A 17,867-nucleotide genomic window follows, 5' to 3' on the forward strand; every position below is an offset into this window, starting at 1 on the left:
GTGGGATCGCAATGTTTAAAGGCAGTGGACACTATTGGTATATACTCAAAATAATTATTAGCATACAATCTTACTTGGTGACGAGTAATGGGAGAGGTTGATGGTATAAAACATTGTGAGAAACGGCTCCCTCTGAAGTGACCTAGTTTAGGAGAATGAAGTAATTTTCCACGAATTTGATTTCGAGACCTCAAGTTTAGAACTTGAGGCCTCGAAATCAAGCATCTGAAAGCACACAACTTTGTGTGACAAGGGTGTTTTTTCTTTGATAGTTATCCTGCAACTCCGACGACCGATCGAGCTCAAATTTTCACAGGTTTGTTATTTTATGCTGATGTTGAGATACACCAAGTAAGAAGACTGGTCTTTGACAATTACCAAAAGTGTACACTGTCTTTAACATTACATGACAGTTTTTATTATGTCACCCGCCATTATTTGTTTTTAATCACACGTTTGCATTACGAAAGTAAACAACTAAAAAGGAATGTTCGCGCCAGCCTTGTCAACAATTTTGTTCTTGGAGACATTTTCTCAGCGCAGCGCTTACTTCTTCAAAGGATCCCATCAGAGATAACGATTTCACGAGTCGAGAATGTCACTCTCTTTTTTTAATTTGCTTGTGGCGTTCGGCAACACTAAGGCACTTAAGAGATTGAGATTTGTTTGCCTGACTGCCCCATCAATTCAGAGAGCTCCGTCCGAAGATATAAATTTTCCTGCGTCTTCACGTGTGTAAACACTACGCCGATATCTTAGATTTACTTGTAAATTGTTTGCTTTGCTGTAAAATGTTTAGGGCCGATGTAAGACTTTGCGTTGCAGGTTTTTACTTTAAGCCAGCTGGTAAACATTCATCAAAGTAATGTGTTACTAAAGAGATGTTTCCCTAGTGTCCTTAAGTATTTAAAGGAACGCATCTCGTCCTGACCCCAATGCCTATTTATATTTTGCGCTGGAGGGAATTCTGAAATTGCTACCGCAGAAACTAACTCGGAGGTATTGGGAGTACATTAGGTCTTATAGGATTACGAATGCAGTTATTGAAAATATTTAAAAGGTATTCTGATAGAATGCAGTTTTAATTTCATAAGTAAGAATTGAAGTTCTTTGCCTTTGAGAAAGACTCTGCTAGGGTCGAAATGTGAGGCGATTACTACTGTGCCTTAATACCATAGGTCATGTTAGTTGGAAGCAGGCGAGTGATTTGCCAGGATCTTTCCTGATTTCTGGATTTTCGATTGGTCTCAAGGCACCGTCAGGTTATTTTGAAAGAGGCAGCAAGCTTGCCATCACAGAGATGCAGGGCTGTATGCTTCGTTTTTGAAAGGGCTAGGGCACTAAGGCATTTTCTCTTTGGCAAAGGGCACCCTATGAGGAAATTGTAAATTTCTACTGGAGCATTTCAAGGGCACCAAGGCAATGGCAAGGTGCAACAGAGGCAATCGCCTCCGTTGCCTCCGTGAAGTATCAGGCCTGGAGATGAAAAGACTTGGCCCTCGTTGCAAAACTTTATCAGAATACATGTATTTGAAACTGTACAGAGTACTCTGTAAAACACTCTGTAGTACTCTACTCTGTAGTACATTGTGCAACTATTTAATTTTATCTGTGAATTTGGTAAGCAGATTATTTAGTTCATTCCTGAATTCTGATGATTATTCAATCAAAACGGCTTTGAATTTGACTGTTTGAAGTGCCCAAAATTTCCTGTTGGAACGAACAGATCAGTTTGGTTTTGATGTCTAACGCTGTCATGTTTCAATTTTTACTCTTAAGAGAGTAACAAATAAAACATAATTTATGCGTCTTTTAAAGGGAGGTTTGAGACTTGTATGTTTAACCACACTTAAGTGCATCACAAAACGGAATTTGACCTTAGAGCCCCTTTAATAAAACCATGTGATGATTCATCTGCACTTTAATGTGCGAGGTTTGATTTGCAATTTGTTACTTTTGCTACATGAATAAAATATTGCCCACTTTGGAAGTTCATTTCCTGCTGTGAAGAAAATTCTGTTTTTTCCTTAATTTTTTTTAAAATCCACGTTAAATTTGAAGGAGTTCTGTTTTCGGCACTCCTAAGCAAAAGTAATGGAGAGGAGAGGAGAGCAATTTGCACTTTTTAAAAGCAATGATCTGTGCCAGTATTTTTATTTTTTTCTGGCAACGGGAACCTTGGCAAAAAAATGAAGCATTTAGATTGTCAAGCTGATTTTTATCCAGCATGCAAGATGAGTCCTGAATTTATGTCGCTGTGAATTTTAATTACTGAAATGAAAGCATTCTTCACTTGTGGATTTGTCACAATCAATTCAGCAACTGTCAAAAGTAATTTAATAGCTATTCAAAAAAGTTAAATTTAGAATGAGCAAATATTCAGCCAAGGTTATAAACAACTTTTGTGGTTAACTCAATTTTACACGGTGAGAATATCAAATATCAAATTGTAAAATTGATAGAGAAGGTGTTTGGCCTTTGACCCAAAGTTGCATCTTTGCACCGTTCGATTGTAAACAATTCCTGCCGTGACTGCAATTCTCCAAAGCTTCCTCTGTCAGATTAAGGCCAGGCATTTTTATATTCCCGAACAAACTGCAACCAATTTTCCCGAAGACGATTTCCAGGCAGTTAAATACAAATAGTTCTGACTATCCACGATTTCTTTGCTAGCTGCGTGTAATAAAGAAGGAGAAAAAAAAGCCATACGCTGTAGCATACTGGAGTATTTTTACCAAGGGACTTGCAGGTTTATACCTCCAGGGTGTGAAGCCAGCGTTTGTATCAGGTTTCACTGCAGCAAGCTTGTTTACAACCTTAGCTGTTATTTTCATTCCCTTTTCACTTGTTTTGGCTTAATCTTTCAAAGGTCATATCGGTCTGATTGTTTTCTCTGGGACACATTATCAGTTGTTGTAGTCATTTTTTGTTTCCTTATTTTGAGTCTTTGACACGTTTTGTTACAAACATGATTTTAGTGTGGAGAATTTTTGTTATGAGAGACAGGCTGTAAAAAACATATTAGCAGTGAAGTTTGCTTGACTGTGCTTGGCTTATAAATTCATCTTGGATGAAGAGCACATATACATGCACAACATTGGTTTTCAAAGACAGTATCCCCAGTCTCAACATATTAATCGACAATTGGCAATTGGTGTCAAAGATACATGTACCTTTAAAATTTATAGGTTAACATATTGCTTGGTAAGAAGCACTGCATTTTGAGAAACGATTCCCTTCTCAAAAAATGTTGATTTAGAGAAAGGCATTCAAAAACATTTTGATCTGAGAATCCTTTCTGGATGAAAAATTTCTTAGATTGTGTATTCCAATTATAGATTATTCTTCCTGTGAAGACATATCCGCTCCAGATTTTCAGCAATATCTCAAAAACGTTACCACTTTTTGAAACAAAATGTGTACGGGGTAGTTTCATTGTACATACTGTATCTGCATTTTTATAGAATTGAAACAAAACAAAAAGTTTAAAAAACCAAAGGTATCCTTTGCCTTTACATCGAGAAACTTGGCCTGGACAAATTGAACATATCAATCTGTGCATTAGCTGAAGATTTTGGGATCTCAAATTTCACCTTTTTGCCAGAGGGTCCTTTATAAACGGCTGCCTCAGATACAACCTAATAGTTTCCAATTTTCAGGGCAGTCAGCCAACATTTTATTCTGCTCTTCTTTTCCAGCCAATAAAGATGAATCGCTCTTCTACAACTGTAGCCCTCTATCTTGTGATTGACCTTTAACTGAGAACACCTTGGGATTTTTTGTACTTTCAATTTTGGTGCAGATTCCTGGTTATTTGAGGAAGAAGCCGTTGTGTGAACCTGTCTGATTCCCGGGTGTGTTTTCCACTGGTTGGCATACATAATGTATTTCCATGCGGATAAGCCTGCAGACATGGGATTCCATTGATTCGGAGACTTGGGCTTTGGATTGAGAACCAATTTCGTATCGCAAGCTGAAATATATGTTTGTTTGGTTACCAGGGAAGAATGAAATTTAATGTAGAATTTTGTAATTTCATTACACATGTAATAATAATAATAATAACAGCATCTATAAAGCGCCATAAATCAAAAATTTGCTCAAAGGCACTGTGCACCAAAAAGGCAAAACCACTCAACATTTAGCTTCCAACATTATTACCCCTGGTCACTGGGCCTTAATACACTCCTTAAACCATCTCAGCTCCCCGGGGAGTGTACAGCCTGTGCAATTTTAATGTGCGCTACTCGGATTAATATATCACAAGAACCATCTCTGCCCTCACAGGTACCCATTTACCCCTCACTAGTGTGGAGAGAAACATTACATGTATTGTGAACAGTGTCTTTCTCAGGGACACAAGTGTCACGACTGGGATTCGAACCCACACTCTGCTGAACAGAAGCACCTGAGCTTGAGCTGGTGCTTTTATCCGCTCGGCCACAACACCCAGTGATAAATATCATGCCTTACACATGTTTGTTATACCTCGGTAACAAACTGTGAAGTTTGATTGGTCGAGAACCAATCACGTGACGTGCAACAAAAACGCATGTTACATGGCTCGGGGGTCGGGTAACATGAAAAGTGATGTACACCGGTGTACATCACCTGGATCGTTCCCAGTGTTGGTCGATTTCCAGCGCTGTGTATGAAACACCCGCAGGTTCGAGGGAACAGTAAGGAGTTGTTTCTTGTTCGTCTGCTTATTTTAAACAATGAATACTCCGGCGTAATAATGTTTGAAGATAACAACAGAACTTCGAGAAGAGGAATATTAATGTTACCAAGGTATAACAAAACAATTGTTGCACGCTGTGATTGGGGTCCATGGGTTTTGTACACCTTCGGGGGAAAATGGCACCCTCGGCTTCGCCTCGGGTGCCATTTTCCCCCTCGTCACAGCGCGCAACAATTGTATAGTGTCTACACCACGTACATTGTACAAGTTGTTTTCCTTCCTCCATGGTTACTTACATCACACGTACACCTTCTCTGCTTTGTGCTTACATACGGGAGTCGAGTTGAGTGGGTGGGGGGGGGGGGTAATTTGTTGGTTCTATTTTGAGTAACATTCATAATGAGGTGGTCAGTTTGTCAATAGTACTCAGCTATGTTGTTTACTTTCTGGCATCCATTTACTTTATTTAGTAAATAACTTCGCAGAAAAAAGTCCATTCCTTTCAAGGTATTATCCACTTAGCAATGGAGATAGAAAAGCACAACTGTCAATAGACTTTGGGCCAGTTATATAATCTTTGCCTTGTTTACATAGGCACTGGCAGGGAAACAGTGTCCCTGATCATTAATTGTTAGCAGTAGAGGCCCATTATGTAAAAAGAGATCAATCAACCCAGATAGCCACTTCGTTAACATTGTTCTCGAAGGATAAGTTGCTGTTGTAGATGTTGTTGTTGTTGTTGTTGTTGTTTTGATGTTGATATTTTTAAGATGCTTGCTTGGATTTCTTGAGAAAATCTTTAGAAATCAAAGTGTGGTTGGTGGGTAAATCATGGTTAACCACGTGGTTAAACGACCATCATCAGTTTACTACTGTGCAATTCAGGTAGCATCACTAGTGATAAAGGTTATCTGTGAGGTCGATGGTTAAACTATACAGGAGGATGGTTATACCACGGTTAACCACGGTTTAAACAACCATCATCAGTTTACTACTCTGAATTGCAGGTAGCATCACTAGTGATAAAGGTTATCTGTGAGGTCGATGGTTAAACTATACAGGAGGATGGTTATACCACGGTTAACCACGGTTTAAACAACCATCATCAGTTTACTACTCTGAATTGCAGGTAGCATCACTAGTGATAAAGGTTATCTGTGAGGTCGATGGTTAAACTATACAGGAGGATGGTTATACCACGGTTAACCACAGTTAAACAACCATCATCAATTCACGACTCTGAATTGCAGGTAGCATCACTAGTGATAAAGGTTATCTGTGAGGTTGATGGTTAAACTATATAGTAGGATGGTTATACCACGGTTAACCACAGTTAAACAACCATCATCAGTTTACTACTCTGAATTGCAGGTAGCATCACTAGTGATAAAGGTTACCTGTTGCATCAAGTAATTTTATGCAGACCTGTTGCTCTTCAGTGCATCCTGTTTAAATATTTACCTACTTTGCTTTTATTATTTATCCTGCTTAAAAAAAAAACAGTCCATTTGCAACCTCACAATTTCAACCGTATTGTCCCCACATTGGAGACTGCTTACGGGATTGCGACATTTCAGGCGGCAATATTTACCAACTTCATCCCTCCCCAAGAAAGGCAATAAAACAAGCCTTCTGTTGACTCGGGCCAAAAGGAATAAAAACAACAAAAGAGAATAAATACTGCTCCGCTTGCTAATTTTGAGTCGGTGGGTAGGAGTAGGAGGGTGGGGATGAACTGTAGTCTAAGTGTTTTTTTTATAGGTGAGCGCAACGGCGTTGCGTCATCTTTTGAAGTAAAGATCTTCCACTTAAAGGAACACGTTGCCTTGGATCGGTCGAGTTGGTCTTTGAAAAACGTTTGTAACCGTTTTTTATAAAATGCATATGGGTAGAAAGATGTTGTAAAAGTAGAATACAATGATCCACACAAACATGCCTCGAAATTGCGTGGTTTTCCTTTTACCTCGTCGACTAACACGTCGGCCATTTATGGGGGTCAAAATTTTGACTCCCATAAATGGCCGACCATGTTAGTTCGCACAGTAGAAGGAAAATCACGCAATTTCGAGGCAAACTTGTGTGGATCATTGTATTCTACTTTTAAAACATCTTTTCAACCATATGCATTTTATAAAAAAACGGTTACAAACGCTTTTGTTTTGACCAACTCGTCTGATCCAAGGCAACGTGTTCCTTTAACATTTCGTTGCGAATGGATTTGAAGGAATACAAATGAATGCGGGGGTAGTGGATGGATAGTTCGACATGGAATAGAGTCAGTACAATACTCCTTTTGTATAAATGTTGATGTTGTTTGAACTACATGTATTTTGCAGGCCGATTTAAAGGAACACGTTGCCTTGGATCGGACGAGTTGGTCTATAAAAAAGCGTTTGTAACCGTTTGTTATAAAATGCATATGGTTAGAAAGATAATTTAAAAGTAGAATACAATGATCCACACAAGTTTGCCTCGAAATTGCGTGGTTTTCCTTTTACCTCGTCGACTAACACGGTCGGCCATTTATGGGAGTCAAAAATTTGACTCCCATAAATGGCCGACCGTGTTAATCGACGAGGTAAAAGGAAAACCGTGCAATTTCGAGGCATGTTTGTGTGGATCATTGTATTCTACTTTTACAGCATCTTTCTACCCATATGCATATTATAACAAACGCTTTTCAAAGACCAACTCGACCGATCCAAGGCAACGTGTTCCTTTAAACCATGGCACACCCACAGTGCCCTGCTTTTGCGGTGTTCCCCTTTGCAAGGTTCCAAAAATGCTGTTCCCCGTTTAGTATTAAATATTAACGGCAAAGTGAACCTTTGGTTTTTTGGAACTGATGACATGCACCAGAAACTGGAACTTTATTAATCCCCCCTCTTTATTTCCCCCCAGTCATAATTATCCGTATCCATTCTCAATAAAAAAATATGAATTTCCAGTCATCGCAAATTATTTTTTAATAAAAGATGTGTGATGGAGTAAGATGATGTCCAATCATGAAAAACTCAATCATTAGAAGAATTGTACAAATATTACTAATGTGTTTTTGTTGGTATGAAATGGCGCAGTATTACCATGATTGATTGTTCCAGGGCTCGTGAATGTATTTCCCCCTTGATGAATGGCCTGTGATGACGCAATTTCCGAGCAGTGTATTCAGAAAAAAGTTTTATGGGGATTAATGAGCATGCTAATTAGTTTTGAGGTGTTTTAACTAATTGGTTTTGATGCGGAGCGAAATGAGTAATTAATAGTTAATGAAAAGGTAAAGTATAATGACTTGCAGATGAGTGGAATTAGATATATTGGTTTAATAAATAATTCATTTGGGGATATAACTGTAATACTACTCCGCAGTGTACAATGTACGTATGCAAAATTCAATGTTCACAAAAATGTATATTTGGTTTGCGGTAACTTACACTAGGTGTATTTATCTATTTGCTGGGTAGATTATGTTTCTTTTGAGAACTCGTCTTGCTTTTTTTTTCTACTGCTGCGGAGTAGATTTTTTTTCGGAATTCAGGGGACTTCTCTTCTACTGCGGATTAAATTTTCGGAATTTGGGAGACTTCTCGATCCTAAAAAAGAACTGTCCTTATTACTACTAGTTGTACCTGGGCAAGAGGTAGAAAATCGGCCGGGTATAGACGGTGTGACCTGTGACATCACATGTTTACAAAAGCCCCACCAAGCCTGGACTTCCTGCAGGCACGATTTGTACACAGCATAATGGAAAAAAACATAAAATCTTATATTTTATGGAGATTGTGCTGTCTTATTCTTATCAACTTTTGATATGATGAAAGGGGGTACATCTCAAAACGTGTCCAGCTTGTACTTTCATAACTCTTGGATTTATGTGGAAATTATGACACAAAATGTCAACTTTCCCATTAAAACCAGTGCAGTATCTTGCCTGCCAGAATACCCAAAGAATGTGCAAGGTCACACTTATTGTAAACAAAGTTCACATGTTCTATACTCCAATCACTTGGTGGATCATTGGACTTCTCGTAACTAATTCTCTGCCATTATTGTTATCGCTTTCATGAAGAGACATTTTTATTCCAAACTTGGAATTAATTTGTGCAAATAGTCCATTTATGATAACAGTGATGCAAGTTCCTGCTAAAGCCTTGTTGTTATCCCCACCCCCTCGACAGAATCTCTTCATACACTGTAGATTTACATATATAGTCTTTTCAAATATCTGAAAAAGAGAGGTTTTTTCATCTTTCAGACAGATCTGTCTATTTTTGTCATGAATGTCTCTGCATCATTTAACACAACATGTACTTTTTGACGCTGTACAAGACTTTAAAAAAAAAATGGACAGCCTCACGTTTCTGAATTCCGATGTATGTGCAAAAAAATGAAGACAAAATCCCAAGTAGATTTCTGACTGCTGATGCAAATCAGTCGCTTCCTTCAATATCTTTAAATATCCTGAGCAGAGAATTGCGTCTCCCTTCTTAGGATTTGTGGTACCATGATTCACTGTCCCTCTTCTCTTCTACTTAAAGATCTCAGACGATAACTGATTCCTCAGTGAGATTGAGGGAGGAGGTAATAACTTTCGTTGTCTCCAGTTACATTTAGGATTCGTTTAAGGACTTGGACATGGCATTGATTAATAATAATATTATTCTAAATTCATCAACGGATGGAATGGATGGGTTGAATGTTCATTTGATCCAGGGGTTGATTCTTCACAGAGCACTGCATGCCCCTGGTCATTGCCTTTATGCCTCCCTATATTCATTGCTATGGTGCCCCATGGTGCCCCTGGTGCCCCTGGTCATTGCCTGGACCTAAACCATGGGGTCCAAAGCCTGAAGCCAGTCATAATATTAAACTGCGTTCAAACAGTGAATGTTTAGTTAGCGGAATTTTTGATGGATTTAGTCAACCTCTGGCTGAAACATCCAGAGAGTTTTGTATGACTCCTTCCCAAACTCATAGCCATTAAAATTGTTTGTTATGACTAAAGCCCGGTCCACTTCCTGCGAATGCGAACGTGATATGAATTTTGACGTCGCAACAGTTGAAATGTGCTCAACTCCTGCGAAACGTTTGCTGCGAAAACGCCAAATTCGCTTCATATTCGCATTTACGGGAAGTATGAACCGGGCTTAATGTTGTCTAGGGTTCGCTGATGATATTCTCATGTCAGAGAGGATGAGGAATTGATCTGCAGCTTTACAGACGTCAGATCAGGTTTGCCCAGCATTGATTAAGTTTAATGTTCACCACATCATATCGATTCGGAGTTGATTCGATATGCCCTATAGTACATTATTTTTTATTAAGTAGGCGTCCATCACTAATGATGGACAATGTGGGTGTTTATAGAGGGGTTGGATTGTTGGAAATTTTGGATTGATGATAATGTGTGTGTACTCTGCAGAGAGTTCTGCCGAGGATGTTGTCTTGATCTGAAATTTAACCATAGTACAGTATGTGTATAACAGAAAGGAATGTTTTTTTATGTTAAAGGAACACGTTGCCTTGGATCGGACGAGTTGGTCTGCGAAAAGCGTTTGAAACCGTTTGTTATGAAATGCATATGGTTAGAAAGATGGTTTAAAAGTAGAATATAATGATCCACACAAGTATAACTCAAAATTGCACGGTTTTCATTTTACGTTGCGAACCAACACGGTTGGCCATTTATGGTAGTCAAAGTTTTGACTCCCATAAATGGCCGACCGTGTTTGTCGACGAGGTAAAATGAAAACCACTCAATTTCGAGGCATATTTGTGTGGATCATTGCATTCTACTTTTACAACATCTTTCCAATCATATCGATTTTATAACAAACGGTTACAGGACGCTTTTCAAAGACCAACTCGACCGAGGCAACGTGTTCCTTTTTATTTGTGGGTTGTTCTGAAGAGGCTGCAGAACATGTTTTTCTCCTAGCTGCATTGCCTTTCATATACAGTCCACAGTAGTCTAGACAATGTTATTGCAGTGACAGGAACAAAATGTTTGATAAATATTAATTCTGCAAAGACTGTAGAACTTTTCATTCTGGAGTCCCTTTCTGCAACAATCTGGACATCAAAACAAATAAATGAGATGAAAAGAAAACTAAATGTTAAGTTATTGTTTTTCTGATGTACATTCTTTTCTGTTAGACATGTAGTATTCTGTAGAGGCTACAGATTTTGTTTAAAGCTAAAATCGATTTGATGTCTTGTTCTGCAGCTCATCAAAAAAGGTGCTCAAATTAAGATTGATTAAAATGATTGTATTCTGCAGTGACTGCAGAACCATTCCATTGCACTACAGAACATCATTCTGTTTTCGTCAGCAGTGATTATAACTTTCTTCTTTCATTCTTTGTCATTCTGCAGATTGTTTCCGAGCAGCTGCAGAGGCGGGACCTCATGATATTTTGAAGCTCTACAACATCAAAGGAAACATTGTAAATATATCACAGAAGCTGGATGAGAACACACCAGATACTCCATATAAACTAGAGGTCGTCGCGTCACATGGCACGGGTGAGTTGTTCAAGATCACCTCAATTTTTTCTTTAAAGACGGTGGACACTATTGGTAATTGTCAACAACCAAACGTCTCACTTGGTGTATCTCAACATATGCACAAAATAACAAACTTGTGGAAATTTGAGCTCAATCGGTCGTCGAAGTTGCGAGATAATAATGAAAGAAAAACACTCTTGTCACACAAAGTTGTGTGCTTTCAGATGCTTGATTTCGAGACCTCAAGTTTTAAATCTGAGGTCTCGAAATCAAGTTCGTGGAAAATTACTTCTTTCTCGAAAACTATGGCACTTCAGAGGGAGCCGTTTCTCACAATGTTTTTTACCATCAACCACTCCCCATTACTCGCCACCAAGAAAGGGTCTGTTCTAATAATTTGTTTGAGTACTTACCAATAGTGTCCACTGCCTTTAGTTTGTGGGTAACATTCACGTGATAACAATTTCTCTTGGGGACTACCGCGGAGTCGGTTCTTAAATTGGTCTCAACGTTTCGACTAGCTGGAGATGTTTTTGGTTGAGATGTTTTTGGGTTCTGAGAAGATCCAATGTTTAGTAGAGCAGTGTGGTCAGGTTTACCCATGTTCAGTTCTCTGGGTTCTCCCTTGCACAAACTAGCATACCGGCCCGAGACGCACGGAAGCGCGGCGAAACACAAAAAATTTCACCCGTTTTGCAAACATTTATACATTTATCTTTTTTACAAAATTTATCAAGACCATATTGAATGCCCCAGATTGCACAGTAGGTCTTTTTAAACCAAAGATAAACATCATGTAGAAAACATTCCCGGCCTGTGTGATTCGTTTTGCAAAAAGCAAGGGCACCAAGGCATTTTCTCTTTGGTAAAGGGCACTCTATGAGGAAATTGTGAACTTTACTGTGAGCATTTCAAGGGCACCAATGCAATGACCAGGGTGCATGGGGGCAATCGCCTTTGTTGCCTCCGTGAACTATCAGGCCTGACAATCTAAAGATGTTGTTTCAATTCAGCGTACTTCAGTTAAACACCAAAACATTTAGGTCCAGAGTGTCCCACAGTTTTGTAAAAATCCTGGGGAGAACACCAGTTCTGACTTCCAAATAAAAAATATTATAACTATATTATAAGTTAATTATGATAGTTTTGTATTGAACATCCAGACTCTTTGCTGTTGTGTAAATTATTTTAAATATGTAAGTTATCACCACAGTGGTGACAAATTGAACATTCCATTTCAATGCTCCATGGCTAGGTGATAAGATGCATTTAAGCAGCGTCGTGTTTATTCAATTGAGTTGCAGCTACCAGCTCTTCGCTTACTTATTACATTGCAACCAATTAGAGATCCAATTGACACATGGTTAACGGAGATACATGTAATTACATCATAGTGTGAAGGCGCAATGATTCAGTTAAGGCAAAAAAAAAGAAAACATGTTAAGCGTCCGCTCGCTTTATTTTTAGAGGCCACGCCCTTTTTGTAAAAAAATCTTTTTAATAACAAAAATAAAGGATGCATTTTTAGGATCTCAGATGAAAAGAACCAACACATTTTGAAAAATAGCCCAGTCGGTTGTCTTTAAAACATGTCAGCTGGCCATTAAAAAACCCAAAAACATTCTCCTTCAATTTCCCCAAAACGCAGGATGTTAAACATGCTTTTTTATTTGGCCTAATAATTTCCATACACATCCGAAACACAGTTGGTCAGATCTGGTCTTATAAAACGCTCCGAGCTGAAAGAAAACATGGTTCGATTTGCCGCAATTGCTTGCTGTTGATTTTATGCACTTTTCGAGGCAATCGCTCCCCTAGTGAGTTGAATGCTGGGTCATTCTGTCCATTAACCCTATCAGTGCCCAATTCTATTCCTTTTTTTTTAACTCTTACACTACAGTGCCCACTATTTCTTTGCATTTTAAGCTAAAAATTCCCATCTTTTGAATACACTTTTAGAAAACATAAATAAAATCAAGCATGTATGACCTTGTCACTGAAAGAGTGAAGCTGTTCTTTTAAAAAAAATTGTTGAGAAATCGTTTTAAGGTTCTAGGAAAAATAACTTCAGTCAAACTCAACTCTGACTTCCCAAAGGTCATGCTATTTTTACCAAATGAGCGCAAGAACAGTCCTTGAACTTCGCTTATGAAGGGGCACAGCAGTTTTCTTCTGGTAAGGGGCTCTTCTATGAGGAAAATGTAAATTTATATTGAAACCGTGTGAAGGGCACCACAGCGAAGGCACAGGGCACCATGGCAATTGCCTTGGGTGTCGTGGGTTATTTCAAGGCCTGCCATTACAACAACAATAATATGCAGTAACAAAACAACACTTTTTTTTTCTGCAAACGTTTTCTGGTGTTGTGTTGTTTTCTGGATGACGATTATTTACAAACGTTCGTGTGCCTTCAGAAACTCAAAAGACTTTGTTCGCCTCCGCCGTCAAAGAGGGAATAATTTCAATAGAAATGCTGAGAATTCCACCGATTAATCCTGCCAAAATAAACAACTGGGTTGTTATGACCTTTTTCATGCTCTAAAGCCAAACAATTACTGAACCATAAAATGAGCTGGTAGCAGAAACTTCCCCTGCGTGCAGAATGTTGGTTTAAACACGTACTTGTCACGTCACAAACAGTATGCAAAATAAAGTACATCTGTGCCAAAGGGCACTTGGAGAACATACCTTTATATTTTATTGCGGGGGGGGGGGGCGGGGGGGAATACACACAAAATTCAAAGTATGGATGGAAATATTGCAGATTTTCTGCTGGTTGGTTTGTGACTTGTCGAAAAACGAAGACAATTTAACCACAAGCATGCAATATCATCTTCTTTTTTTTGCAATGGGTTATTCCATTTGAAAATCTTTAAAGACACTGGACACTATTGGTATTGTCAAAGACCAGTCTTCTCACTTTGTGTATCTCAACATAAAATAACAAACCTGTGAAAATTTGAGCTCAATTGGTCGTCAAAGTTGCGAGATAATAATGAAAGAAAAAACGCCCTTGTCACACGAAGTTGTGTGCTTTGAGATGCTTGATTTTGAGACCTCAAATTCTAAATCTGAGGTCTCGAAATCAAATTCGTGGAAAAGTACTTTTTTCTTGAAAACTATGTTACTTCAGAGGGAGCCGTTTCTCACAATGTTTTTTTTACAATCAACCTCTCCCCATTACTCTTTAATAATTTTGTTTACCTGTGGCCATTGCTTCAGATACAAGCTCACTAATTACGCAAGTTGTAGTTGTGTAAAAAGTCAATACTTAGAGTGCTTTGTTAATTACCACTAAAAGAATCACAGGTGTGTAATGTACATGTAGTATACAATTCAAAGCTTGTTACATAATAACAGGTGTTAGGAGCGGAATGAGACTTACCCCCTTTCACTAATTACTATTTACAGTTACGCGTGTTATGCAAATGAGATAAATGGTTACATATAGCGACCATTAAAGGAACACGTTGCCTTGGATCGGTCGAGTTGGTCTTTGAAAAGCGTTTGTAACCGTTTTTTATAAAATGCATATGGGTAGAAAGATGTTGTAAAAGTAGAATATGATCCACACAAACATGCCTCGAAATTGCGTGGTTTTCCTTTTACCTCGTCGACTAACACCTCGGCCATTTATGGGGGTCAAAATTTTGACTCCCATAAATGGCCGACCATGTTAGTTCGCACAGTAGAAGGAAAACCACGCAATTTCGAGGCAAACTTGTGTGGATCATTGTATTCTACTTTTAAAACATCTTTCCAACCATATGCATTTTATAAAAAAACGGTTACAAACGCTTTTGTTTTGACCAACTCGTCCGATCCAAGGCAACGTGTTCCTTTAAGTACGCTACATAAGATGTTTCTGCTACTGTAGTTAAAAGCATTTGCTGTACAATAGAGAAAACAAATTATGTACAATGTAAAAACACAACTACCTGACAGGCCTGCATGAGGGCACCAAGGCATTTTCTCCTTTGTAAAGGGATGAGGAAATTGTAAATTTATACTGGAGCATTTCGAGGGCACTAAGGCAAATGACCAGGGGGCATAGAGGCAATCACCTTTGTTTCCTCCTATCAGGCCTGCATGTACACGTACATCTCAAATCTCAGTAAAGGATAAAGAAGGACTGCAGTCTCAAGATTCTTTCACTCAGCAATCACTGAACTCTGTTCCACCTTTTTAGACCTGACCAATTGTCACTGGGCCGCCATTCCCCTCCGACAAAATCACAATAACAGACATTCATGAATGAACAGGACAAAAAGAGGACTTTCTCAAAATTGTTCAGGGTTTTTCAGTTTTATAAAATGTTATCCATGCCTTCATGACGAGCCAGCGTTTCTTTTTCTTTGCTGCATTTCATATTTGATACATCTCATTATGTAGATTTGAATAATAAATGTTCAGTCAAAACCGAATCGATAGAAAGAAAAGCAGAAGTTATCTGATTGGCATCGCCGGAAGTAAATTGTTATCCTCCCCCCCTCCCCCCCCCCCCCCCCCCACAAAAAAAAAGAATCTGACAAACCGGAGTTTCGCCCGGGAATCCAAGATGTTGGAAATTCAAAGCCTGCCAGGCTACATTTTGTCTATTTTGATTGGAAAGTCTCCCGAAAGCGAAATAAAAATCAATGTCAGTTTTAGATTTTTTTTTTTTAATTAATAGAAGGAACCGGAGGGGTTGCCTCGGGTTTGTTAAGGAAGACGGAATGACCGTTGCTAATGACCTGGTTAATGTAAACTACAGACATTCAGGTATAGGAAGAGGTTGCTGTCGTCGGTCGTTATTATAAATGAGACTTTTTAGATGGTGAGAATCTAGAATTCCTGCTTTAAATTGCATACCAACATCAAAGGGTGCATTGTAGTTTAGCTGGTTCAAAACTTTAATCCCAATCTATCCCACAATGCACCTCATTCAACAGTCTGCGCTTGCGCAATGGTATATGCGAAAAGGTCTATAAAATTGGGCCTAGCGTTTGTCAAAATGCAACGGGGGAAGTTTGGCATTTTGTTGAACCTTGTAATGTTTAAAGCCGTTTTATGGATGCATCATGTACCTCCCTCGCCTCCCTGTTTTCATCAACAATATTCAACATGAGATCAACGTTTTACATCCCTCATAAAGTCTAGCCTTGAGTTTCCAAGGATGGCAAACATCGGAACTTCGTTAAATCATGTTTTTCTAACTGTTTTTTTTTTTATATCAACAATCTACCGGGGCTTTGCCTTGAAGAATCTTATCCGCAAATCAAAGGATTTGAACTTTTTACGCCTTCAAAGATACGGAATCCTGGAGTTCCCTCATAAAAACTGACACCTTGAGTATCCAAGGATGGCAATCGTTGGAACCTTGTTAAATCTTGTTTTTCTAACTGTTTTTGGATCAACAATCTACCAGGGCTTTGCCTTGAAGAATCTTATCCGCAAATCGATGGATTTGAACATTTACACGTCTTTGAAGATACGGAATCCTGGAGTTTGTTTTCTCCTCCGAGGGCGACGGGGACAAGTCAACCAAACTTCTGACATGTTCGACCTGTGGGGAAAGCATTGGATTTGCCCGAGAGGACTTTACTGTGTGTAATTAAAGCTCATGATCGGTTGGAAAATGAAATCTAATAAGGGCTTAGAGAGAAACGGATGACTCTACCTATCTGTTCATATGCCTTCAAGACTTTGAGATCAGGGTTTGGAAATCATTTTGTGGAAGTCTGGCAGGATTGTAGATGGAACCAATTTGTATTCATTGAGATTTAGAAACAATTTCTTCTTTGAGTCTTTCATGCTTTTTCTTTGAATATTCAATCATCTCAAAGTCTTTCGGCTGAAGATGTCTGAAATCCTTTAAAATACTGAGGTCTCGAAATCAAGTTTGTGGAAAATTACTTCTTTCTCGAAAACTATGTCACTTCAGAGGGAGCCGTTTCTCACAATGTTTTATACCATCAACCTCTCCCCATTACTCGTCACCAAGTAAGGTTTTATGCTAATAATTACCAATAGTGTCCACTGCCTTTAAACAAGAGGAGGAATGTCCTGGAAATTTAATCCAACTGTCTTGCGTCACTGCTAGGATTTGTTGAAAAATTCATAGATTCACTCGGAACGTAAGTGCCATGATAGACAAGGCAATTTAGAGGATACCAGTGCAAGGTTGTCTCCAATAATAAGAGATATGGACACAATGACAACTGACAATATGGGAATAGTGTCTCTGATTTTACCATAGAGGTTGAATTCCACCTCCATGGTTTTATCAAGGTGATCCTTTTGAATCCAGTCTATCTCACTACCTCCGAGTAGCCTTTAATAATTGCCAGGGGATGAAACCCTTTACAAAACAGTCCATCTATTGGTATTAATTCTACATTACAAAGCCACGCAATATTTCCAGCTGGGTATCGTTCAATAAGGAATTCATCCAGATGACCTTACTGTTTTTTTGGACTCGCAATCAATTTTCTATCCGTCTTGCGTCTGAAATTACTTAGGCCTACTACGTACGTAGTACGAACGTCAGGAAAGAATGTTCCTCTGTGACGGTGTTTGAGCGGGAAGATTTATCCACCAGATGTTGGGTTTGGTGTCATGCTTTGCGGGGACTCTTTTTTGTGTAATGGGGCTTAATGTCAAGCCGTTCTGTGATCTTGTAACTAATTTTCTCTAATCCTGA

General features: G+C 38.8%; 1 protein-coding gene across 2 annotated transcripts in view; it reads left to right on the top strand.

The window, feature by feature from the left end:
- The window catches only part of LOC139950325 (high affinity cGMP-specific 3',5'-cyclic phosphodiesterase 9A-like), a 120,595-nt gene that overhangs the window by 50,427 nt on the left and 52,301 nt on the right, over positions 1-17,867 (top strand). For both annotated transcript variants that reach the window (XM_071948938.1, XM_071948939.1), the window contains exon 2: positions 11,054-11,203. In XM_071948938.1, coding sequence (XP_071805039.1) covers positions 11,054-11,203 — 150 coding nt within the window. The remainder of the gene's footprint in view (positions 1-11,053; positions 11,204-17,867) is intronic.

This window comes from Asterias amurensis, chromosome 18 (assembly GCF_032118995.1).
Source record: "Asterias amurensis chromosome 18, ASM3211899v1".
NCBI lineage: Eukaryota > Metazoa > Echinodermata > Asteroidea > Forcipulatida > Asteriidae > Asterias > Asterias amurensis.